Below are 25,894 nucleotides of genomic sequence, written 5' to 3'. Positions count from 1 at the left end.
GCAGAAGCGACAACTGCTGAGGGCATTATGCAACAGCTGCAGCTATAAAAAGTAATATAAATATAAATTAATAATGTCACGAATGACAACAACAGCGAAGAGACAAAACGAGCAATTGCATTAATTGAGCAAACAACAAAGTGGGAAATGCAATGCGTCTGGACAGCGGAAAACATGAATATGGATGAGTCTGGACGCCAATGCCAATGCACTTTCCATGCAACAAATGCATTTCGCTGCACCAGCGAAAAAAAAAACGAGGAGCAGGAATTATCAACTGTCGCTTGATTAATTTGAATTAACCAAATTAAAAATGGAAACACAAGTCAATCAGCGAGTGCAACACCCAGGATGAGTTTGCGGGGCAATATCAGAGGGAGAAATAATATCTGAAGTATTCCGCTGGAAAACATTATTGAAATCAGGGCATTTCTTAAGTTTTAAGAACATTCAGTTGTTTTTGCCTTGATTTGTAAAGATATAAATGTAAGACCATAATTTCAGAAATTCTTAAAAATTAATCAAAAATATTTTATATAATTTATTAACAATTTGTGAAATGTGTCTTCTCAACACTTATTTTAGGCATTCTTCTATGCAATTGTTATACCTTTTTTTGCAGCCTCTTGAAGGTCAGTCAGACAGCTATTAATTTCCTAGTTTTTCTCTAAAATTTTGCAGCCTTTTGAAGGTCAGGCTAAACAGACTGCCCACCGACGACCTCCTTTCGTTCAGAGGCAGCTGGACTAATGGACTTATCAGTCGCTTGAATCTCTGTTCGCCAAATCGCGACCAAACGAGACGCACAGATACGGATTCACTTGTGTTCGGTTGTTTGTAGGGTAGTGCAAACTGGAAAGTGGCATAATTCGCTGCCAGACTGCATTGCCTGCATTTATAGTCCGGTATCGTATCCATGGGCATATCCACGTGCGCATCCCTGCTCCAAAACCCCGTCCCGCTGGCATTAGAGCCACTTAAACGCATTTGCGAAATTGCCTACCGCCCACCCACACACTCGTTTAGCTCTAGTTTTCCTAGTTTTTTTGTTTGCCCCAAACCCCAAGCGCGATAATTTCCCACTGAGGTGAGATGATATGGAAAAGGGGGGAGGTGAGGCAGGTGGGTGGCTGGAAAAACGATGAGGTTATCACTTTTGCCACCGAAGTAAAGTGCATCCGTTTTTAGAACTGCCCGTCCGTCCGTGTGTCCGTTTGTCCGTCCGGCATAATCAAACTAAACTGGCGCAGTCTGCCACTGATGATCCAACTTGGAGTGGGCTCTGATATGAGCACGTTGGATACAGTGAAGCCTAGTTAGCCTGAAAGCTAGAAGCATTAATACTTAACGATTTCCCAAATAAAGTTCATACCAAGTCACAGCAAAGTCTAAGGTTCGAACATAATTTTAAGGATTTTTTTTAGTTATCTCCATTTATTAAATATAGATAGAAATGGCTGAAAATATTTTTAACCAGTAATTAAGAATATTAAATTTGTACACTTTTATAACACAATGAGATTAAAATATAAATTATTAAGTTAATATTTCTGAAACTGTATATTTTGGTGTATTTAAATGGAATACAGTTTGCAAATACCATTTAGGCTGTTATTACTGTCTAGTGAAACTATTTGCATATGCCTCCTTCTAAGTATCCCTCTTGATTGCAGTTTTGGTTGAGCGTTTTCCCTTCTTTTTTTTTTTTCTTTTTTGCCAGCTTTGTTTTTGTCTCGCGGCGCATTAAGCGAATTTGCGAGGTTCGAATTTGATTGTGTCAATTGGCTCGCGCCTAGAATCAGAGAATCAGAGCCTCCGTGTAAATCAGACCGAAATGATGCCGTGCAGTTGGCTGTAGAACCACCCACCAACAAATCAGCGCATGGAAGTTGGCACTGCAAAAATATTCGCAAATTGAATTAGCGAACCATGCAACTGCACCCCCGCCAATTTTTCGTGTCCAAGTGTCGCCAATTTATCCAATACTCGAATGCCAAACTCTTGCTAACCCTTCAATTTGTGTGCCACATATATAGTATGTATGTATAAATGTATAAATATGATATATAAATATTTATGTCGTCATCTTCGGGGCGCCCGCATGGGGAGGAAAATCTGATGATCACCCCTACAGACTTTGTTTTGTTGTTTTATAAATATTTTGATTGAATTTTCTGTTTAATTAAAGCAAATTGTTTTGTGCATTTGTTTGGGAAAGAGACGGGAGGTGTTGGTTCCATATATTAAGCTTTGCGGGGGGTCGTTAAGTGATTGAGAAACAGAAGGGAACCAATTAAGTGGGATCGGGAATTCCTCAGTGAGCGCTGACAAACATTTGTAGAAATGATCTTGTATAGGAAACAAATATTTATAACCAATTTATGGATTATCAATTTATCACTGATTTCTGATTTATTATTGTTTCTCATTTATACAAATTAATACTATGGTTCGTTTACTTTTTATCGCATGAAAAAAAAATTCATCCCGATCTTATGGATAAGTAAAATAAAAAACATATAACCTCTGGTATTCCATTATCGTCTCCAAATTCCTAATCCTGTGACTTGTCCATTTTGAATATTGAATGCCCCCATACAAATGCGCGAAGGCTCCAAACTATCCATCAATTTGGTCCATTTACCAATTCGATGTTCAATTCAATCAAGCAATCAATAAACATTCCCGAACTAACCTCCTTCGAACTAACGTTCTCTATGATAATTCCATTTGCTAATTTAAATATGCCAAATTGTATTTTATTTGTATGCGGTCCTATGACACAGCCCCTTTTTAACCCCCGTTCAGTTCCCCTTCCACCGCAATTTTACCCGCTTTAACCCCCATTTTTCCCCCTTTTTCCCCACCACCCATGGTTCCCTAATTGAGTTGAACGAATCGAACAGAACTTGGCGACGAATGGAAAAATCGTTCGTCAACTCCAATTGACTCCACTGTGGATCCAGTATCCCCCTTCAACCCCGCCCCTGAATTCCACCCACCGCCCATCTCGTGGGCGTGGCGTTCAGTGGAGCGTTGAACGTTTGCATGGCTGCCAATTAATTTGCGGTTGATCAATTTAATTTGAAACTTCGTGTTCCCCTCTTTTTTATGTCCACTCCCCGGGCGAATTATTTGCCATTGATTTTGTGCTCTTGCTCCATCTCTTTCCCACACCCATGAAATGTCTCCTCTTTTTTTCCTCTCTTAATTATCATCAATTATTCAAACTGCATTTGTGAAGTGATCAACTTTTGGTCTGTCTTCAATTACGAGGCGAAATCCACTTTCCTTTGCCAGCGAGGCAACATCCTTTGAATCCTTGTTGTCGAATGCTTTATACATACACCAATTTTGGTTTTAATTCTTTTTTCGCCTCCAATCCTTTGGTTTTTTTCTTTTCGCTTCAAGTGTTCACGAGTTTTGCGCGATTTCTCACAGGAAAGGAGTTGGTACAAACACTTTTGCCAGACACTTCGGCGTTCGAACAAAAAAACATAAGCCAGGACACTCCGGGATTCCGAACACTTAAAAGCCCGAGATTTTTATCACATTGGAACTCATTAGGAAATTTCCTTAATGCAAATTAAAAGCGTTTAAATAAATTATAAGCACAATGTGCTGGGGTTTGAATGGGAATTTGAAGTTTGAATGTCTTGTATGAAGTACAGATGGCAAAGGATTCAATTACTTCATTTTTTATCTTCAATCATAATTCAGTTTGTATTTAAATAGGCTTTAATTTGATCATTTTTTGGTTATCTTCTCATCTATTTAAACATTATTGGCAGAAAACTAACTTTTAATAGTAGCGTAATAAATAAATTTTACTCGCTTACAAGAATGTATCATTTTTAAAACATTCCCCCATTTTTATTTACGAACATAAGAGTCTCAAAATATAGACTATTGACTGCGAATGATTACTACATTTGTCTTAAAAGTCGAAAAATGTAGTAAAATATTTTTTTAAACTTTAATAGCAGCGACATAAATTTAAAATGATATGCCCTTCCCAGGATTTTTATTGGAAACTTCAAACACTTCATTCGATTTTCCAAAAACTTGACCATTTTTTATGGCAAAACATATATACCCAGTAACAATATCAAAAAATTAACATGTTTTTCATATCATTAGCTCAACTCACCTTATTTCCGTCCGTGAAAATTTTGGCAGCAATACTTCAAGCGTGTCACAGAAGAAAATCCTTTGCCGCTTTTGTTTTTATTAGGTTTTTAGCTCTGAGCTACGTTTGAGTTGAACTTTTCTGCAATTTTCACAGCACGAACTCACGTAAGACAAAGGTGCGAAAGTTTTCTCGAGCGTCTAAACACTTTGCAGGAAGTTGGCTCAAAAGTTCTTAACAAGGATGTGGAGGAATCACAAAGGATGTCGGGAAAAGTTTAAGATTCCTCCGCAAATTACACACTCAATCTGAGAGGTAATAGGCCGAAAAAAGGAGTTAGTTTTCGGTTAAGAACACACACAGGTGGGGTTTGCACTGAAGGATCTTGAAGTAGTTAACCCTTGAAGGACACTGAAGTTCTTTTTGGGGAAAAGAGTTTTTATCGGGAACCGTTTTGCCGGCGGAAAGGCGTCCTTCAAAGATATCAATATGTCGTTTAATCCAGTTGGTTATTACGTATTTTCAGGAGGGCTTTACTGTGCTCTATATAGTATAGTATGTATATAGGGTGGATGGTGCTGAACCGACCGCGTGGAACGTCAGAATGCGAGTGATCTAACGGGGCTTGCCGCAGTCGCAACGTCGACAGCGCAGTCGGCGAGGGCAGCGCAGTCGTCGGCAAATTAGATCTGCGCCGGCAGAAAGATGGCTGCGGGTGGGAAAGAGAAGGAGGAATATGGAGAGAACGGGAAAGGGAGAGTGTGAGGGGGGTGGGATTTGTTTTTGCCCCTAAGCGCCGCCTTTGCCATTTCCCGTTATTTTTGTTGGCGCAAGCGCCGCTCAGTCAGCAAACCAAAGCACAGTTATTCGGAGACATATACCCATCTCGCTCGGTCACACCCACCTCCCCCATGCTCCCACTTTCTCTGTATGTAAGACAATTTTCTCGCGCATTTTCATTGTGGAAATTGAATTTTCGGCATGGAGAGCTGCAAAAGCAACAAATACATTGCAGGGGGCTCTCGGGTTCCTAATATCCCTATCTACTCTTATCCCTATCTACTTTATTTTATTACACTTTATTTAGGTGGCAGGCGAGAGGGGGAAAGAGAGGGAGAGAGAGAGACGGGACTAACCCCAAGGGGGAAAGAGAGCGCAAACAACTGAGGCAGCCTTAAATTGGATTTTCATCGTTAAGTGTGGTGAATGTGTGGGGCAAAAGGAAAGATACGGGAAGAAAGTGGGGGGTTACGGGAAGAAGAAGACAAAGCTTTTGTGCTTTGGGTGTTCTTCGAAGGAAGCGGAAGCTATAGCACAAATTGCAGTAACAATACGAAAACGATTACTCACCGTTGGTATTTATTTGGCGTATCATTTTTTACCCCCCCTCAGAACTTGTTCTCTTTTTTCCTCACTTGACAACTCAATTTATTTAGATTAATTTCTCATCTTGTCGGACAAAAAAAATAAATAACTAAGTGAATTTCAGTTAATTTATTATGAGCCTAACCCAAGTGGCGCCCCCTCTACCCACCCCCAAAAATACACCCCATATAATCGCAATTCCCAAACCCAGTGACGCCATCTTGGATCCCATTTATTATTGTTTGCCTGAATGGGCTCCTCTAACTGTCCTCCGGCTACCGCCCCCGCCCCCTAGACCTCAAGACCCCCGCCGCCCTCTTCCTCCCTTGGATCGTTGGCCACAATTACGAAATGAATTTGCTGCCTCCTGCAGTCCCTATTTTGCCTTTTTGTGCACTGAAATAAAAAAACATCAGAAAGAGCTACAAATTAAATCTAATTTAAATATTCATTGATTTATTAATCATTGTTTAAACACCAAAACTAGCAATGTGAAAGTAATGTCTTAGTATTAAGCGAAATTAAATTCTCCTCCAAGATATCTTAATGCTTTTTTCCTAATAATATTCTATTTTTGGCTTACTACCCCATTTATTTCGTTGTTATTTACTTGCTATTTAGGCGATAATGTCTCTCTCCAGTATTAAGGCTTAAGGAATGATAATAAAAGAATGTAAAATATTAATATTTAAATATTAAAGCTACAAATATCACATTTAGTACAGCTTGATTAAATTTACTGTTGCCTATTAGTATGATTTCGCAGCGGATTCATAAAAAAATTATATGTTTGTTGGTATTTTCAAGTTGGGAATTATAACTTGCGAAAATAAATTAGCTTTTCAACCAACTCAGCTCAGTATCTGAACAGTTTTTACTAGTTTTTGAATGGTTGTTTTTAGTGTTCTTAACTCCTCCTCGTTTTTGGTGTGCTGGATAACTATTCAGTTTCTTCAAGCTCTCCCTACGTCCTTTCCCCAGGATACCCGCCCCTTTCTTTTGGGAAAGCCTGTCAGGCCCGCAATTTGGCGCCCTGATTTATGACTTTGTCTATTGTTAGCTTTCATCCCCAACCACCCACAACCTCTGGGCTTCCGCCCCCGAGACCCCCACTTCATTCCGCCATCATTAGTTTGTATTTTAGTTTCATTTCCAATCCGAATTTCATTTCATTTTGCGCTCAAATTTTGTTTTGTCCTCTTTGATTGTATTTATTTTCCACTCCCTCTTCATTTTTCGGGGCTTTTCTTGGTTGGTTCGTTTTAGTGGAATTACTTGCTCCATAATAGATGAGTCTGGGATTCGTTTTGGACGCCAGGGAGAAGGCGTGGCACTGCGCTACTAACGCCTGTTTCTTTGGCAGGTGAGTGCCTGCGGTTCGGTGAAGAAAATAGATTTTTCCTGCCATTGCAACTAGTTCTAGCTCTCATGTTGCATTTTCCACTTCGGGGTGAGGTTTTTTCGACCTTTTCTGGACCATAAAGCTGTTGGTAATCGGACACCTAAGCTTTTAAATGTGTTAATTAGCTTAAATTATTTAATTTAAAAAACGCTTTTAAGTGTTTTCACGAAATTACTTGTGAATTTACACCAATGCTATAGACCTTTGTATTTATAAAACTGTAATTGTTTTTGATATTTTTCAAGATGTTTTATATAACAAATAATAACATTATAAATGTTAATTTATATTAAGAAAAAAATGTGATTTTCTTTAAATCACTTAGTAGAAAAGCGTTTATTAACTACCTAAGCGAATGACCAGCCACGGCCTTCTACGAATTTTCTTCATTTTCTACTTCAGTTCTTATTTATTATCCTTTTTCCTCCATTTTCTTGGTGCCTGGCAGTTCCAGGGTGAAATTTATGTAATTTATATGGCCACTTGACTGTCTAAATTGCTGGGCCCCACCATGGGGAGAAATACCCACCCCTCCCCCAATAGCACTGCTACCTCCACTATTCCACCCATTTTCCCCTTGTCCTCCAGTTTTTGCAACTCCAACAGAGCACGCTTTTCTGCCACTTTTTATATCATCTACTTAGCCTTAATGGCAAATAATTAATTTCCAGCTTCCGCGAAGTCAGCTCTAGCCTGCCACGCCCTCGGCCGCCCACCGCCCACCGCCCACTTAGTAAATGGCCGCATGTAACTGCAATTTCGCCCCTCAAAACCCCCTTTTCAAGCCCCTGGAACGGGCATTTTCAATTTACAAATTGCTTATTTTTCGAAAACCAAATTGCGAGTGCCTCGGACTCTTGCCAGGAGTGAAAACCCGTAGCTGTAACCGGATCCGGATCCGGATCCTGATCCGGGACCAGGACGAAGCCAGAAGCAGCAGTTAATGCATTTTACGTGCGGCCAGTTGGGTGGCGAAAAATGGGGGTGGGAAAATGGGGGGTCGAAAATGTGCTGCGGCGAAGGCTTCTCAATTACGTTTATAAATTTTCCAAGCCAAAATGGCGCAGCCTCCGAAAATGAATAGCCTCCTGAAAGCGCGAACTGGGGGAGCGAGATGACAGGCAGAAGGGGCGTAAACCAGAGGAGTTTTGGGTCTTAAAAAACCCTACAAAACTTCATCAGATCACAAACAAAGTTAGAAAAAATGACTAAAAATTTAGGTGATCGGCTTAAAACTAAACATATTTAAGGTATCAAAAAAAAATATTATTCGTAGGCTTATAAACATTAGAGACTTAACAAAAAGCTTTATTTACCATTTTTGTAGAAACCTGTTAAGAAATAAAATAGGTTTTCAGTTTTCAAACATCAGGACTCAATTTTCGAAAATCCCTTTTCTGTTTTGAATGCGCCTTTGGAATTAAACGTACAAAAGCCTTCCGAGGAACCACTCCAAAAAATCAACCAAACTCTTCCCTCTCCGTTGACCGAAATTTTATTAACTTCTTTTAGGCCAAATTGCATTGCGGTTTATTTGAAGGCCACTTCTCTTTCTCAAAAAGCAACCCTTACCGCTTAGTCCTCAACCTCCCGACCCCTTCGTCACCTAACTCCCGAAAACGATTCCCGTTTATTTATGATGCGACATTTCAACTCGCATTCGTAGGCATAAAAACAGCCCCAACAATTTATTGGCGCCATCAAAAATTGTTTCATGCACAAAAGAAAATAACATAATATTGCTTATTTTCAATATTGTAAAATCAATAAGAGTACAATATCTACATTTAATATATATAAAGTTGATATATACGTATTTCTTTTTATTTCATGTTTAAATGTAAGTATTGTAAAACCTTATCATAAATTAAAAAAAAAACTTGGATTTTAGAAATATAAACCTGTTAAATAACTAAATTTAAAATTCTATATAAACAACAACAATATATCATCTTTGACTTTCTTTTTATAATACAATCACCACTTTAACATTATATGAACTCAAAATAATGAAGTCTTTCTTTTCACCAGTGTAAATATATTCTTTTGGCCGATGGAATGGGTAAAGGGCAGGAGGCACGCCCACCGCCTAACCAAATGGCCAAGACTCCATCGTTGCCCTTTCGGTTTTATGGCCTACGCATCATTTGGCTAAAAGAAGCTAACAGAGAGCTTCAGATGAATCCATTTGGAGGATGTCTTCGACTACAATTTGGGAATAAAAATGGGAAAAGGCGGTGTGGAATGGTAATCGTTCTATGAAATGCCTAAATAAAATAAATGGCTAAACAGAATTAGAGTGAAAGGACCTGCGGCCCAAAAGGATATGGAATGGAGCCTATTCAAAGTTATTTATTCGGAAATGCGGAGAGACAAGTGGATGGTATCGTATTTATGATATTTTATTTATTATACGGCTGTACATAAGTGTCGAATTTCTTTTTTACGACGGGTATTATTTGTTTTTGTTTTTATTGCACGCAATAAGTGGTTCTTTGCAAAAAAGAAATATTATTCGCATTACATACAATACAATTTTTGGAGTGAATAAAATAACACCATTTCATTTATTGTTTTTGGATTTTGTTCTTACTTTAATTAATGTAAAGGCTGGGATTATCAATTTTAAATAAGTGTATTATTATTCTTAAAGGGTCATTTTCAAAATAGTACAATTACATTTCCTTTCAAAAACTAGTAATAAAGTTTCAAAACAAGAACTGAGCAGTATTTTTAAATTACACTGATACAAAATCTTTTCAACGTTAAGTAATATTATGAATGAAAAGTAACAATAATGTGTAATATTAATATGATATGATAAAATAATATAAGATTTTCCAGAAGTTCTTCTGATACCAGGAAAATATTTAAAACATAGATGATATTTTTCTTCTCGAACTCTTTTTACAGATTCTTCTGTCGCTTTCTCCCTCAAAAACCAACGAAATCAATTAAAAGCGCAATTAATTTGTTTGACAGCTAAAGAAAACAGACGCCAAGCTTTTGGCCTTATGTAGAGTGGGGGTGGAAAAAGGGGGTGAAATGGGAGAGGGGTGAAAGGTGAAGTCTGACTTTTTTCTCCTGTTGTTCGTCTGATTCTGTCGGAATAATAAAAGTAATTTAATTTTAATGAAATTGTTAATACGAAAACAATTTCATTTTGCAAAAAGTTTTGCCTGGGCCAAAAGAGGAAAAGAGGGGGGATGAGTGGATCAGGGAGGGAGAGAGTCAAATTGCTCGTGACAATGAGCGAAAGAGAAAACAAGAAATAAACAAACAAGTGTGTGGGAAAAAGAGAAAGCCGAACCAGCAAAAACAGCAGTAAAGCAAAAACAAAAATGCCGTCGCAAAGCCAAAAAAGAAAAGCACTCCCCAAGAGAAAGAGACAGAGAGAGGAAAAAGATAGAAGGGGAATGCGAGAAATGAAATGCTGATGCGAAGATTTAATAAATGAAATTGGTGTGTGATTAAAAACACAAAAACCAAACGAAATCCATCTAATCAACTTTTGCTGCCGCCTCACTTTTCCTCAACTTTCTCCTCCCCCTTTTCTCCGTTCCCATCCTCCTTTTTTGCTTTCCCCCAGTCTCTCTCTCTCTCTCTCTTTCTGCCTTCGACGTCGACTGCAGCAGCGACAGAAGGGGAGAAAAGTGGATGAGAGCATTGGAGAGAGGGTGGGAAAATACTGGGGGTGGGCGCTCTCAAGTTTGAAACGCCTCCTTAAGGGAAAAACTGAGCTCAAGGATCCTTGGTATTTTACTAGATTCAAGAAAATTTTCTTTAAAATCTTATACATTTCTAATAAAATTATATTTTTTTGAGCTTAGTTATTGAAATACATCCTAATTGTGGTAACTGTTTGATTCAACAATTCCAACAAATTGTACATAAATTAATTGTACATTCGTTAACTGTTTTTACATATAAAAGTGGAGAAAGTGTTTATAATCTTATGACGCAGTTTTTTTTCGCAACATTTGATTTAAATTATAAAGTTAACGGACAAAGCGATTTCTTAAAACGTTCTCGAGTTTTGTACATATTTCAAAAACGATTGCATAATTTCCCAGTATTAAATTCCCATTTGGGTAATTTTTCTCTCTTTAAACTCCGCCTCCAATTATGAGCATAAAATGGCTGGAATACGATAGGAATCCATTTAAAAAATAAGGCACGCCCACTAACAACTACTTCCAATCACAACCAACACAATAACAAATGGCGCTAAATAAAATTTCAGAGTAGTTCCAAAAGCAAACACATTTTACATTGCTGAAAGTGGCGCTGGATGCTCCTAGTTCTAAAAGTAAACACAAAATTGTAAGCTAAACAGTTCGCCAGTAATCATTTAAAATTTTTTTTATTGTGTTAATATAATTATAAAGTATAAATAATTTTATTTACTCAAAACTTCATGACAATTAAATTTGTTAAATTTGCTAAAACTATTTTTAGCTAAAAGCAAAATACTTTTATTGAACTTTATTTTCAATCAACTTAAGTGTTTTGTAGTAGTCAAAGTACTCGAATCAAATATTTTTAGAAAGAGTAAATGCCAATTAATGCAGGATCATTTTTAATAGCCAAATGTGAAGAAAATTTATTTTCAGGGCTGACCTTCTATTAATGCCAATCATTTTAATAAACCAGTCAGTGTCGAAGATGTCTTCATACGTCGGCGAAGAAGTAGAGAATCAGTTCTTAAAAGACTTTCGTCTTGGATTGGTCACTCAAACGCAGTATGCTGAATTTCACCAGTTTTATATTGTGTTCTTTTGTTGTTCTGGGTCTTTATGGATCCCCAGCCAACTCCCAGGAAAGACCAGGATCCATTTGTCTGTTAAAGGACGCACCTCACCAATGCGGTGCTTTTTGCCTTTCAGCATTAGGTTCACTTTACAATCAAATGGCTGCCTTTAAGGTAAGTCCAATTAAAGATCATTCACAACCAACTATTCTGCATTGCCAACAAAAACTTTTCAGAAGTCAATATCCAAGGTTGAAAGTTCTCTGGTCCAAATGAACACCCAGATGGATGGTTCAATTTACGATCAAATGGCTGACTTCAAGGTAAGTCCAATTAAAGACCATTCTAAACCAAGTGTTCTAGTAATTACCCATATTTGCAGACCAAGATGCACAGCCAACAGGAGTCGCTATTCAAAGTTGAAAGTACTCTGGTGTCCAGTAAAGGGACTTGGGACCAAATTAACATCCAGATGGAAGGTCTACAACAAGGTCAAAAACAATTGACGGAGGGTCTGAATAAATTGGAAAATGTTTTAACCAACAAAGAGGAGAGAATCGCTTCACAGATGGAAGATCTGAGAAAGAACTTTGACGCGAGGTTAGACAGGATGCAAGACCAAGTAAAAGCGGGATCTAATAAGTTAGAGGAGCCAAAGGCAGGAACTTCGCTAAAAGCCATTCCCCCCAAGTTTGAGCTGATAGGCTCAAGATATTTTTACATTGAAGAAAATAATCCTCAAAATTGGACAACTGCTGCCAATACCTGTCGGGAAATGGGAGGTCATCTGGCCTCCTTTAAGAAAGAAGACGAGCTAGACGCTCTTAAAGATAGACTCCATCGATATTATAGATATTGGATAGGCATTAACGATCACAAAGAAAAAGGCGACTTTGTGTCGTTGGCCTCCGGTAAGCCAGCCTTTTTGAATTGGGCACCCTATGAACCCTATTACTTCGAAGCAGAACAGAATTGCATTTTTTTAGGGGTGTGCAGCAGCGGAGAACTATGCATGCTGTTAAATCCGTGTACGATTCCACTTAATTTCATTTGCCAGGCTGATGACGAAATTTAGTAACAAACATTTGCAAAAAAAGGATTTGTTTTTTTAACAATAAATACTTAGGGTTCCTACTCAAAATAATATTTAAATACTTACAACATTTCTAAAACATAAATAAATATCTGAATAAAATGCAAGTGTAATTGAAGCAACTTTGCGTCAAAATTGGACAACTGCTGCCAATACCTGTCGGGAAATGGGTGGTCATCTGGCCTCCATTAAGAACGAAGACGAGCTACACGCTATCAGCGTTAAACTCAGTCCATCTAAAATTTATTGGCTGGGCATTAACGGCAACTTTGTGTCTTTGGCCTCCGGTAGGCCAGGCTTTTTTAAATGGAAAATCAATCACCTAAAACAAACGGACAAGGTATCGCCATGTTTTTAGCTCTGTGTAGCTCACATTGACATTTGTGAGGCTGATGACGAAATTTAGTAAATTTATACCTGAAAAAATGTACATGCAACTTTACCTGGAATATAAATAAGGATTTGTTTATGCCTGTATTAAATTCTTCTGTAGACTTTGCGACTATCCAAAATAATGAGGCGTGCTGTGTACTACTTAGGCATCCCTTTTTTCAAATGGCAAGAGTTTCGGTGTTCCTTCCCCATAGGAATTAGTAAGTTTTGTTATGAAAATGAAATTACTTTTTGCTTATTTTGGTGTTTGACAACCGATACGTTAAAACTCAAAAATAACCTTCTGTAGAATTCTAATATCAAGAAAATCACATATTTAATATCGACTCTATGTACATAGATTGTACGAGTAATTTATATTGAAAACTTAAAGATCATTGCGCAACGCCTCAAACTTAAACTATAAATTTGAATAAATGACATTTTAATTATTAAAGTCAAACCAAAGAAACCGCAATCATATGAAAAGAAAAATGATTTTAACTTTAATTTATGTTGTTATTTTAATTATTTATATGTGTAAGGCGAGGTCGTATCTGAAAAATCCAATAAAGAAACGTGTAGTAGGTTTTTTTTTGTTGATAAATTTTATTAGACACTGACAAGCATATTTTATATTGTGTATTTGATATATTATATCGCAATTCAAGTGGAAAAAAAGTAAATTTATCCCAAACTTTTAACGGTGATATTGGTGGAATATTATGTATTCCAAATCAGATGTCAATTATCTAACTGACTGTGTTTTTTATTTTCTTTGTCTAAATGTTTTCATCTGCCTGGCAAATGAACAATTTTTTATATCTACAATTTAACATTGCCATGAGACCCGAATAAATTCCAACGCAGTTCTCATTTTCGTTTTGGGAATGGGGTTCATTCAGATGCCACTTATAAAATGAAGAGCGTTTGCCGGAGGCCATGGACACTAAGTCGCCTTTTTTGGCCCTATCGTTGTTGCCCAGAAAGTAATGCACATTATGCAGAAGTTTCGGAACAATGGCGTTCAACTCCTTCTCGTTTTGAAAAGAGGCTAGATGTCCTCCCATTTGGCGACATCTGTCCTCAGCATCAGTGAAATTTTTCATAACATTTTCTTCAATATAGAAGTATCTTTCAAGGATCTTCTCCAAATTCGGATGGACGCTTCTTACACTATTCTCGTCCTTTTGACCGAGTGAATTGGTGCTGGGTGTATTAATGACTAAGCCTTGTTCCAATTTATTCACGACCGACATCAGCGTATTTTGGATGCGTTCTAATCTCGCATCAAAGCTTTTCTGCTGACTTTCCAGTTTCGCGTTTAAGACAAGCTTGAACTTAGCCATGTGATCATAGAGTGGACCTAGTGCTGAAAGGCAAAACGATCCGCATTGGTTTGGTGCGTCCTTAAGAAGGCAAACGGATCGCGAATTTTCCTGGGATTCCGCTGGGGATCCATAAAGATCCTGGGCCACAAGCAACCACAATATAAAAGTGGTGATCTTGAGCATACTGCTACTGAATGACCTATCAAGTCGAAAGTCTTGAAGGAACTGACTGTCCACTCATTCGCTGATTTTTGAAAATATATTCGCTGCTGTCGACAATGATTCGATTAAATTGTTGGCATTAATTGCCAAATGGACCTTACTCTTGCACATGATCATTCAAAAAATGTTACAGTCAAAAAAAATATTATTTTTCATGGATATCCTATTAATTTCAGCTAGATACGGTTTCAATTCATTTTAAACTTCTGGTGCTTAACTTTTTCATATAAAAATATATTCATGTATTGATAATCAATAATTTGAATAAGAACATTAACTTTAGAAAAATTTGTGGTAACAAAATGATATTTATTATTAAAAATTATTAAATAAATGAGATATATTTTGTTAAAAAATAATATAATTTTTCTAAGTGCAGTTTTTAGTACATAACCTCTATATACCCTTGCCACTATTCAGTTTATTAGTCAATATATTCATTTAAAACAACGCTAAATTTATTTCTAAGTGTGGCTGTTTGGGAGTATTGTTCCAGAAACCAATTATAATCTGTAAAAAAAAGAACAAAAGACTCGATAAGACGAACTTATGATCAACTTAATATTACAAATTTAAACTCTTATTTGTGTTCTCTTATTTCTAACCTAACTAGCTCCACACATCATCCTAATTTTAAGAAATTAATAATAAATTAACACCTCAAGCAAGCGTGACTTTAATTTACAGCACAAATTAATCCTTAAATGCCAGTTAATAACACGGAATAAATTGAAAAATAACCGATCTTGACCGATATTCCAGATGACAGCATACACTGGTAATATTATCCACATTCGCCGTGATTGATACAATCGATTAGTTTCGCCTAATCTGAAAGAATTTTTAGCAAGGCAGAAAAATCAAATCAACTTATTTCATGCGATCTACCGTATTTTAAGACATTTAAGCAGACAAAAGTAAAGTTCACATAATCCGTGATACATATTAAAAAATAATTTGAATTTCCATCATGTACACAATTTTTTTTTTAAATGTTTTAAAATAATGGTTTTTTATTTAAAACTTCATCACCACATAATTTGTTTACTTTTTAAAAACAAAGTTGATATAGACTTTGAATAGAATTTAAAACTAAAAGCAATAATTTTATTACATTTTAGTGTCAATCAACGTAAGTGTTTTGTAGTAGGCAAAGTACTCGCATCAAATATTTTTAGAAAGAGTAAATGCCAATAAACGCAGGATCATTTTTAATAGCCAAATATGAAGAAAATTTATTTTTAGGGCTGACCATTTATTAATGCCAATCATTTTAATAAACCAGTCAGTGTCGAAGATGTCTTCATACGTCGGCGAAGAAGTAAAGAATCAGTTCTTAAAAGACTTTCGTCTTGGAATGGTCACTTAAACGCAATATGCTCAATTTCACCAGTTTTATATTGTGTTCATTTGTTGTTCTGGGTCTTTATGGATCCCCAGCCAACTCCCAGGAAGGACCAGGATCCATTTGTCTGTTAAAGGACGCACCTCACCAATGCGGTGCTTTTTGCCTTTCAGCATTAGGTTCACTTTACGATCAAATGGCTGACTTCGAGGTAAGTCCAATTAAAGACCATTCTAAACCAAGTGTTCTAGTAATTACCCATATTTGCAGACCAAGATGCACAGCCAACAGGAGTCACTATCCAAGGTTGAAAGCACTCTGGTGTCCAGTAAAGGGACTTTGGACAAAATTAACACCCAGACGGAGGGTCTACAAAATCTAAAGCAACTGACAGAGGGTCTAAAGAAATTGGAAAATGTTTTAACCAACAAAGAGGAGAGAATCACTTCACAGATGGAAGATTTGAAAATTAACTTTGACGCGAGATTAGACAGGATGCAAGACCAAGTAAAAGCGGGATCTAATAAGTTAGAGGAGCCAAAGGCAGTAACTTCGCTAAAAGCCATTCCCCCCAAGTTCGAGCTGATAGGCTCAAGATATTTTTACATTGAAGAAAATAATCCTCAAAATTGGACAACTGCTTCCAAAACCTGTCGGGAAATGAGTGGGCATCTGGCCTCTTTTAAGAACAAAGACGAGCTAGACGCTTTTAGAAATAGACTCAATCAATATAAAAATTATTGGATAGGCATTAACGATCACAAAAAAAAGGGCGACTTTGTGTCGTTGGCCTCCGCTAAGCCAGCCTTTTTGAATTGGGAACCCAATGAACCCTATTACTTCGAAGCAGAACAGAATTGCATTTTTTTAGGGGTGTGCAGCAGCGGAGAACTATGCATGCTGTTAAATCCGTGTACGATTCCACTTAATTTCATTTGCCAGGCTGATGACGAAATTTAGTAACAAACATTTGCAAACAAATCCTTTTTTTAACAATAAATATTTAGGCTTCTTACTCAAAACAATATTTAAATACTTACAACATTTTTAGCATGTAAATAAATATCTGAATAAAATGCAAGTGTAATAGAAGCAATTTTGCGAGACGCTCTCAGCGTTAAACTCAATTCACCTAAAATTTATTGGGTGGACATTAAGGATCACAGAAAAAAGGGCAACTTTGTGTCTTTGGCCTCCGGTAAGCCAGCCTTTTTGAATTGGGCACCCTATGAACCCAAATACTACACAAGAGAAGAGAATTTTCATTTCTTTAAAGGTGTGCAACAGCGGAAAACTATGCATGCAGTTATTTCCGCATAGTTATTATTTTTATTTCATTTGCCAGGCTGATGACGAAACTTAGTAACAACCATTTGCAAATAAATCCTTTTTTTCAACAATAAATATTTAGGGTTCCTATTCAAAATAATATTTAAATACTTACAACATTTATAACCTGTACATAAATATCTGAATAAAAGGCAACTTTTAAATGTTACTTTACCTGGTATATAAATAATGAATAGGTAGACTTTTGGGACCATTCCAAATAATGAGACGTACTGGGTACGGTTTAGGAATCCCTTTTTTGAAAAGCTTCGGTGTTGATCTCTTCTTAATAGTCTCATAAAAATGAAATTTTTTTTTGCTTATTCTTGTTTTGGTATGGGTGGTCGAAACTCAAAAATAAATTATTGTAACTTTAAAATTAAAATGAAATGGTAAATGGTATTTAGTACTATACTTCAGTAGAATTCTTATATCAAGAAAATCACCATTTTTCTCTATATCGACATTGCACAATTATTTTATTTTGGAAACTTATAACCAAACTTAAACAAAAGTTTCTTGATTTTTTAATAAATACATTGGCCACCAACATCTACCATTTGCAGTATTAACATAAAGGTTTTTGAATGTTACCTTATATTGGACCTCACATAAGGCACATTTCTCAAACCAGACATTAAAGGTATAAATAAAATTTATTTGTTAATACATGGCTTTTAGCATTTGTCATCATTTTATTTCCAGTCCTACTTAGTGGAGTCTGACTGTACAAGCACGAACTACCTGCTGCTGATTACAGTTTATCTGGGGCTCTCTCTGTCCTCTCTTTCGTTGGCAATCTCTCTCTTTGGGGCTCTCCCTCCTTATTGTGGCTCCACCGACTTTTCTTGCTGCGCTGAGTGCTCAGATTGCTTTGCGCTCTCTCGGGCTTCACATCGCGATTCGAATCGGTGGTGTTTTTAAAACTACGCGTGTTTTTGTGTGTTCGTGCTACTCGGTTAGTTGTTGTTGCTTTTCAGCTAGTCGTACGATCTAGCATTTGTGCTCAATTCTAAATTCTAAGGGCAACAACTAGCGTTTTTCCAAGCATATGTGCAACTATTTGCGTTAGAAAGTTATTAAAGCAAAGGCAACGGTTAAAGTTGACTAAATTTCGGAAAAGCGTAAAATGTGATTGCAGTTTTAGTTAAATTGATTTCAAAATGAGTGGATGGAGAGGGGGAATAAGTCAAAAGAGAGCGGGAGAGTGGTTCTCTTTTAGTGGATAATTAATAGATTAAAATGTAGCCTGCAATTAAATGCATGTTAAATCACTTACTAGTTGCTCTCTCTCATTCGCACTTTAGCATGACGTACTGTTCGTCGAATTTTCCTTGCGAAATTCCCATAAACTGGACATTTTCCAAGACATCAATCAAAGCTTCCATTGCATTTTTCAACAAACTCTCTCTCTCTCTCTCTCTTTGGACTGCATTTTTGCGTCGCATTTCCTTCTTTCGCCATTCTTCTGATTGGCTTTTCTTTGATATATTATAATAGAAGCTTAATTGTTGTTGTAACTACTCCTCTTCTTATTTTGTTAGTTACTCTTTGTTTTTTTTACTTGCCATATACAATTTTTCTTAATTTGTGAGCGTTGCCGCCTTCGCTTTTTTTATACTTTTTTCTGCCGCTGCTGTTTTTCTGTTTTCTGTCTCACCGCCGCGCTTCTATTTTTAGCAACAAGTATTGCTTTTGTTGTTGTTGCCGCTCAAGTTAACTACGCTACGCTGGCAGAAAACAACAACATGTCAAACTATGCGGAGCGCGAGAGCAAGTTAAAAACAAAAGAGGAAGAAGGAGAGAGTAGTACGCGAGATAGCCAGGGAGAGAGTAAAAAATACAGTGGGGCTTGGAAGAAAAGTTTAAGGAAGGGTTAATGATCGTGAACCGAAAATTTGTAAATTTTATTAACTGAAAGTGTTATAAGAAATATATACAAATATACATTTGTGATAAATCAAAAATATTTAAAAAACAATAGAATAATAGCTGTAAAACAACTGATTTTTGTAAAATATTAATTGTTTTAGTTTTTCTAAATTTGTACTTCTTATTTGGTATTCTAATGCTTTAGCATTTACAGTGTTTATTAAAATTTTATTTCTGAATCCTACTGTACTTTACTTAGGTGATAACAATAACACCAAAGAGCGAGAGAAAAAGAGAGTTTTTTGATCGTTCTCCCGGAGACTTTCTCCTCGGCCCCTCCTTCATTTCCCAATCTTTCTTGTTCTGCGGCTAATAGCATTTACATTTGAATGCCCAATTTCATAAAAACGCAAGTGAAAAGACTCGAGAAAACAAAAGTGCAGGCTAACTAAATTGATGACGAAGTTTCGTGTGCCGCCTGCATTTCATTTATGTATAAATATTTTCGGCCTTAATTCTGTGCTTCCTGTGAATTAACGAGGAAACTAAAGAGTGCGCGAGCGTGAGAGGCGATCAAGTGGAAACCGAGAAACTTTCTTCGCAAAAGCCGGCTGATCACAAACAAAATCCATTCTCTGGGAGTTTTTCTTCACCGCTGGAATTTCTTTACATTTCGTCCAACATGTAAGCCCCATTTTAATATGCAATTACTGTCCGCTGTTTGTTGAACAACAGCTTACTTATTATTGTTTATTTATGGATTTATGCCGCCTACGAATTTTGCGATTGCACAATCGTTTGGCCTTTGAATATGAACGATTTTCCGTTTTTTTTACCCTTAAGTCACTTTAGTCCGTGCCTTGAATAATCATTAAGGTTCAGGGTTTTTGTATCCCTTGTTTATACCCTACACCATAAAATATAGTTTCCAGATATCAAATATAAATATTTTATAACTTCGATTTTTTTTAATCTTAAAAAGATTAGATTAAGCAAAGCTTAACAACTTTTTAATAGTTATAAAAAAATGTTCAGGGCCAAATGTATCTTTAATATGTGCTTAAATAGATTTTAAAGATAATGAAATCCCTTATGACAATTTTAAACTCATTTCAGTTTTTTATTATCTAGGCTGTTTGTACTATTGAAAATGTTGAAATAAGGAGTTACATCAGTACTCGTGCATCCATACAATATTATTGAAGAAACTTTCTGGCAAATATTCGCTTCGCAAGGGCATTCCAAGGATGATTCGGGGAATTATTTGTACTTATGTAGATAATTAATGGAAGTCCCAGTATATTTCCATGTGCTGATTTCGTTGCAATTCCCTTCCTATTTTATTGCACAATCACAGGGAACAAAGCTCAGTTTTTGTTTTAGGTATTGCTGTTTTATTTATTTGCTTTGTTTGCTAGTTTATTTTTAGCTTTTTGTCATAAAGTTTAACAAACAAACCAACAGTGAAAAATAGCAGCCACTTTGTGCCATTAAAATGTCTGGTTGTTTCGCGATTTGCTTTCGATCGGTCTTAGGTATGAGGGAGTGTAGACTTAGTTTTACAACTGCGCAGATTTCGAGCGTAGAAATATATATTGGTTAATTACAAGGAAAGGTTTCTCTTATCGGAGAAAATTCTAGAAGTTACACAACACTTGTTCGAAAGGGGAGAAATAAATTGCAAATTTTCTTTGCTGGCTTTGGAAGGCCTCTGTTCTTGAAAATTAAGTCGCAATACGAAATTGGACTCCAGTTTAGAAAGGTAATAAATTTTTAACCCAACCTCTAAGTGATAAGTGGGGGATTTGTTGGGATTGGGATATGGTGTGGAATGAATAACTCTATTGTCGAATATACCGTTGAATACAATATCAACAGAAAAACAATATTATATTTACTTTAGATAATTTCCCATTTTTTTTGGGTAACTGAGTATTTTATTTACACTTCGTTGCAATTTTTATTTACTTAGTCATACGTTATAGTAAAATTTTATTTTTTACATATAATATTGTAAAAACACAATTACTTTTATTTGTATTAAATATCTATAAATATATTTTAATATTTTAGCGTTTTCCTTTCAGAATTTAATTTGAATTTGCACAAACGCTATATGCCAAGACAAGGAAGTAATAAAACTTGATATCCTTTTATATCTTTTATTATGCATTTAAAAGTTTTTCTTGGTCTTAGAAAGATCATTATACCTACAATTTTAAAATAAATAAATTTGTTTATCTGGTAGTAAACAACAATTTCGTTTTGTTTTCTTATCCAAATTATTTGGCCAAGCCATTGCGCCCATTTATAGCACGTAAAATAAACAGTTTGTCAAATTTTCGCATTTCAGCGTTCTTTTCTCCCGATGATAGCACCATCCCCACAACCATAACAAATTGAAATGTTAGCCGGTAAACGATTTCTGTAGCTTTTCGTTGTGAAGACGTGCCCCTTTTCATGTCGAATTTCACGCAGCAAATAACTTGAGTAAGCTGCATAAAAAATTTATGTCAAATTGACAAATTTTTAACAGTTAAAATCGACAAAGAAAAAAGCCATGCCAATCAGTTTGCGAAAAAATTAACACCAATTTGATTTTTCATCAATGAAACTTGTTTGCTCGAAGAGAAGTATACTCTTACTTAAGAGAATTTTATTAAACAGCTCTTTGTATGAAATACCTCTTTAGATTATTTTCATTCGCTCTGATCTTGGGTCAGCTGTTAATGATTTTCCTTGGAAATTGTATAAATATTTCATGGGATACTTATTGAACTTGAAAACTTTCCGCACAATAAATTATTAGAAAAATTAATACAAATTTAAAATTGTGTTTTTGTTGATTTTTATTTGGATGTTTATCCACTTTGCTTTCAATCGATATACTTTATGACTGTCATCACTAACAGAAAAAGCTTTTATTTATTTAGCTTTGTTAAATACGAAAGCTTTTTCATCGTTTTTTCAAAGCTGTTATAATAATATACTATTCAAAAAATATGATGTGTAAATACAAGCTCAAACTCCTTTTGTCAACTGGCCAACCCAAAATTGCATTTAAAAACTACAAAACGCAAAACTGGGCGGGTGTTGTCACTACTCAATTGTTGTTTCTCTGTTGCCGCCCAAATAACCTTTCCTTTCCGATTGCACCAATTAAAAAAAATATATATATAATTATTACCTACACTAACTGGCGACTCTCATGACGGCTTATCAATAGCGTCAATGTCGCCAAATACAAACAAAATCGACATACAACAACAACTTGTATCGGAGCAATCTAAAAAAAAGTAAACGCAGACAGCTGCATGGATCCTCAGGTGCGGAGGGACTTAATAGTGGGTTAAAGAAATTAAATTGGTTTACTTTTATGACTTTTTGGCATCGTAATAAAAATGTTTAATAAAACCCAGCAACCCTTGAATATAAATAAATGATTTTTTAATACAAAAAAATTAAAATGGAAAACAAATAAATATTTATTAAAACACTAAATAAAATTCCATTTAAATAATAATATAAAAAAATGGTTATGCTTTTAAAAATCTGGCAATAAACTATGTAAAAAACTTTATTATATATTGTACAATAAATTGTGATCATAAAAGGTTTTTAAATTTTGATAAACGATATGAACAGTTATCAGTTGAATTAACTCGTGAGCTCTTGGCAATCGTTAAATTTAATTATTTTAAGTGAATCCACTTCATGTTCGATAGTTTTTTTTTAGTGTTTGGAAATTTTTCTCAGCACTTTTGTTACGATTTCCAATTGAATTTGCATTGTAAACAATTTAATAAGGTTTTGATTTTTGCTTAAATCACGTCCCACGCCAAATGATTGCTGCATGCTCGACTCAATTTTCCTCTCCATACTTTTCCCGCCCCTATTCCGTCTGTGTTGAGTTGATAATATTTCCAGTTCGGTTTTGTTTACATGCCCCGTAATATTGTTTGTAATAAATAAATCAGTTCCCCTAAACGTTTTCCGCAGCAATCTCGCGCAAGTAGCGGCCAACAGGTATGTATAATTATGACATAAAAAAGAGAATAACCAGCGAACAATTTGGCTATGTCGAAATTCGGCATGAGCTACAGGATATGATTTATGAAGTGATCCGTACTAAATCATCCATTGAGTGTCGCCTCAAGAGTCTGAGAATAGTTTACAATAAATTGCCTTGGGCTGTCAACACGACGTATGCGTAATATTTTGTAGGGGCATGCCAATGAAGAATGGGTTGATGTATTCGAAAAGTGTGCTGAGAAGGAGTTTAGTGTGGCAAAATTGAATGGAAATGACTCAGTTCCTTTTGGAGAACCAATTGCGCTAACATAGCGTATACGTGATATATGTATAAAACTAAAATTCTAGGCCAAACAATAAAAAAAGTAATTTTGGTTATTTAATAAATTTGTGAATTAATATTTATTGAATAAATTAATTATTTTAAAAACTTACAAACATTTTATTGAAAATTAAGTATACGCCCTGTGATATTTTTATATCCTTTTTTGAAATATTCTTCGAAAATGTTAAGTAAAGTAAAGCTTTTTTTTTATTTTGGTTTTATATGCAGGTTTATAATTATATTAAATAATCGGCAGAATAACCTATTTCAATTACGTATACTTAATTAAAATAGATGATTCTGCATTCATTTTAATGACTTATATCATAATGTCTAAATTTTTAATAAATTAACTATAAGTGTAATACTTAAAGATGGTTAAGACTTATATCGGAATTATTAAAAAAGAAATACTATAAATTTCGATCTGAATAGCTGCCCTCGTAAATATGTCAACTACATATCCTTTAAATTACCAGCGAAGTTAAGCTATCCCAACTGCCCAGGGCGGTTCATAAATATGCAAGTAGAGGATCATAGGAACGCAAGTGCCGGTTTATGGTGCGTGTGCCTGGAAGTAAATACTTTCGATACTAGATGGTGTTATTATTTTTTTTACCCCGAAACGCTTTTCATTCTAGCATGCCAGCCAGCAATTAGATCGCTGCCAATGCAATTTTTCCGTCACAGTCTGAGTGTGTGTGTGTGTGTGTGTGCTTTGCTTCTATTATTTTATTTAAACGATCGGCAGGCCAACGCACGAATCACAGGCGAGGCGTAGACATATTGATATGAATTTATATAAAGTTTTACTTTTCGTGTCATCGTGTGCGTGCACTCAACTGGTTTCAGCCAAATTTCGAGTTTTAATTTAAACGACAACCAAAAACGAGCGACAAGCAAACGCTTCTGGGGTTTGGGTTCACTTCGATAACCGACGTCGTCCCGCCGTCAGTCAACTACTATCGATAGGCTTACGATCTTACGATCGTTGCTTCCCAACACTCGATGCGAAAAACAGTTCTCGAGCGTCGCTCAATCGGTCAACAACGAATGTCGCTGAACGGCAAAAATATATTTACCCTTTTCGCTTCAATTTGTAAATTACAAAATACCAAAATATAAAAAAACAAAGTGCGTAAGAATCTACGGCTTCAACTAATTAAACGGCAGATCGGAATCTTAACGGCAATCGTGTGTGCTCTTGTGCTTGTGTTACACTTTGTTTGGGCTCATTAAAAGTGCAAATTGTTTACGAGAATTTTGCCAGCCTCTCAAAGGTAAAACAGCCAATTTCCTTTTACGATTTCTTTTTTTTTTACATCACTCCCAGGCGTGCAATTTTCCTTACCAAGATTGTGTGAGAGTTTGTGTGTCGATGTTTTAATTAATGCCGAAGAAAAAGGAAAACGCAGTTCTTTAGGAAGAAGAGTTGCTCCTGAAGACAGTCATGTGACAGCCAAGGCACTCTTCAAGTCTTGAAGTGACCACCAGGCACCCAATCTATAAAGCCATGCTGAGAAAAACAGTGAAAGCATTAGTTACTTCAACTTTGCCATAAACCAATATTTTTAAATTTAGAAACCAATTCAGTTCAAGTGATTCTACCAGATCAATATATTCAATGACTTTAAATTGTAAAAGATTTATTTAAATTATATACTAACTCAACGATTAACAATTCGAAGTACGACTCTTTCCCTAAAATTAAAATCGAAATCACAAGCTTTAAAATTGAATAACATTGGAGTGCGGTTCTATTTAAACATAAAGTTTGAAACTATTGTACCGTAAATGAATCAGAGAGTGATTTTCAATATTAGTAATACTTTCTCTCAGTGCATGCAGTAGCCAACAACTGTCACAACGGATGGTATAAGGGGCTTGAAAAGGGGGCGGGATTATGCGGAAGGCACTTGTTGTGGGGTCCAGAATCCAGAATTCTTTCCATGGTCGTCGAGTGAGTTTGCTCCAAGGAAAATAAGAGCAATGTACAAAAAAGTGTGACGGTTGATTAGCTGGTTTGATCATCGTTAGGATCATTAAGGAATGCTTTAACAACTCTATATTAAAGAGGGGTCTTACAGTCTTAAATAAAGATGTTAGAAACATGGAAACTTTTATCTGGTATCATTCCAATAAGTTTATTATGATTGTGCTACATCAGCTCTATCTTGTGCTTACCAAACAAATAAGTTATTAATGCCCAAAAGCATATTATTTCTTTATCAAAAGGAACGGAATGAAAACTAACTCTTATAATTAATCACCATATCAATCAGTTCCCAACGAGATAAAAATGTGTGAAAATGGTTAGTAATGTTATT

The 25,894-nt window shown here is 35.8% G+C and overlaps 5 protein-coding genes across 9 annotated transcripts in view; 3 read left to right on the top strand and 2 right to left on the bottom strand.

Moving 5' to 3' along the window:
- LOC108047238 (homeobox protein aristaless) overlaps positions 1-4,721 on the bottom strand; it is a 40,916-nt gene extending 36,195 nt beyond the window's left edge. The window contains exon 1 of the mRNA XM_017127346.2: positions 4,151-4,721. The gene's annotated coding sequence lies outside the window, so the exon portion shown is untranslated. The remainder of the gene's footprint in view (positions 1-4,150) is intronic.
- A 6,900-nt stretch (positions 4,722-11,621) lies between these two features.
- On the top strand, positions 11,622-12,721 carry LOC108047181 (accessory gland protein Acp29AB-like). The gene is made up of 3 exons (XM_017127277.1): positions 11,622-11,820; positions 11,883-11,969; positions 12,029-12,721. The coding sequence occupies exons 1-3, from the start codon at positions 11,641-11,643 to the stop codon at positions 12,719-12,721; spliced, it is 960 nt and encodes a 319-aa protein (XP_016982766.1). The 5' UTR covers positions 11,622-11,640.
- A 1,172-nt stretch (positions 12,722-13,893) lies between these two features.
- Positions 13,894-14,625, bottom strand: LOC108047180. The gene has a single exon (XM_017127276.2). It carries the CDS (start codon positions 14,623-14,625, stop codon positions 13,894-13,896), a length of 732 nt encoding a protein of 243 aa, XP_016982765.2.
- A 1,403-nt stretch (positions 14,626-16,028) lies between these two features.
- LOC108047201 (accessory gland protein Acp29AB-like) lies at positions 16,029-17,022 on the top strand. The gene is made up of 2 exons (XM_017127297.1): positions 16,029-16,220; positions 16,280-17,022. Exons 1-2 carry the CDS (start codon positions 16,041-16,043, stop codon positions 16,967-16,969), a joined length of 870 nt encoding a protein of 289 aa, XP_016982786.1. The 5' UTR covers positions 16,029-16,040; the 3' UTR covers positions 16,970-17,022.
- Positions 17,023-18,186: 1,164 nt separating this feature from the next.
- LOC108047205 (cGMP-dependent protein kinase, isozyme 2 forms cD4/T1/T3A/T3B) overlaps positions 18,187-25,894 on the top strand; it is a 33,077-nt gene continuing 25,369 nt past the window's right edge. The window contains exons 1-2 of one of the 5 annotated variants that reach the window (XM_017127301.1): positions 18,187-18,296; positions 19,587-19,894. The gene's annotated coding sequence lies outside the window, so the exon portion shown is untranslated. Of the gene's footprint in view, positions 18,470-19,469; positions 19,895-24,621; positions 24,848-25,894 lie in introns of those variants that run through there. The other 4 variants (XM_017127302.1, XM_017127304.1, XM_017127303.1 and 1 more) reach the window with 4 other exon arrangements.

This window comes from Drosophila rhopaloa, unplaced genomic scaffold (genome assembly GCF_018152115.1).
Source record: "Drosophila rhopaloa isolate 14029-0021.01 unplaced genomic scaffold, ASM1815211v1 contig_2, whole genome shotgun sequence".
In the NCBI taxonomy this organism is placed as follows: domain Eukaryota; kingdom Metazoa; phylum Arthropoda; class Insecta; order Diptera; family Drosophilidae; genus Drosophila; species Drosophila rhopaloa.
This window is presented reverse-complemented; position numbering and strand designations above follow the sequence as displayed.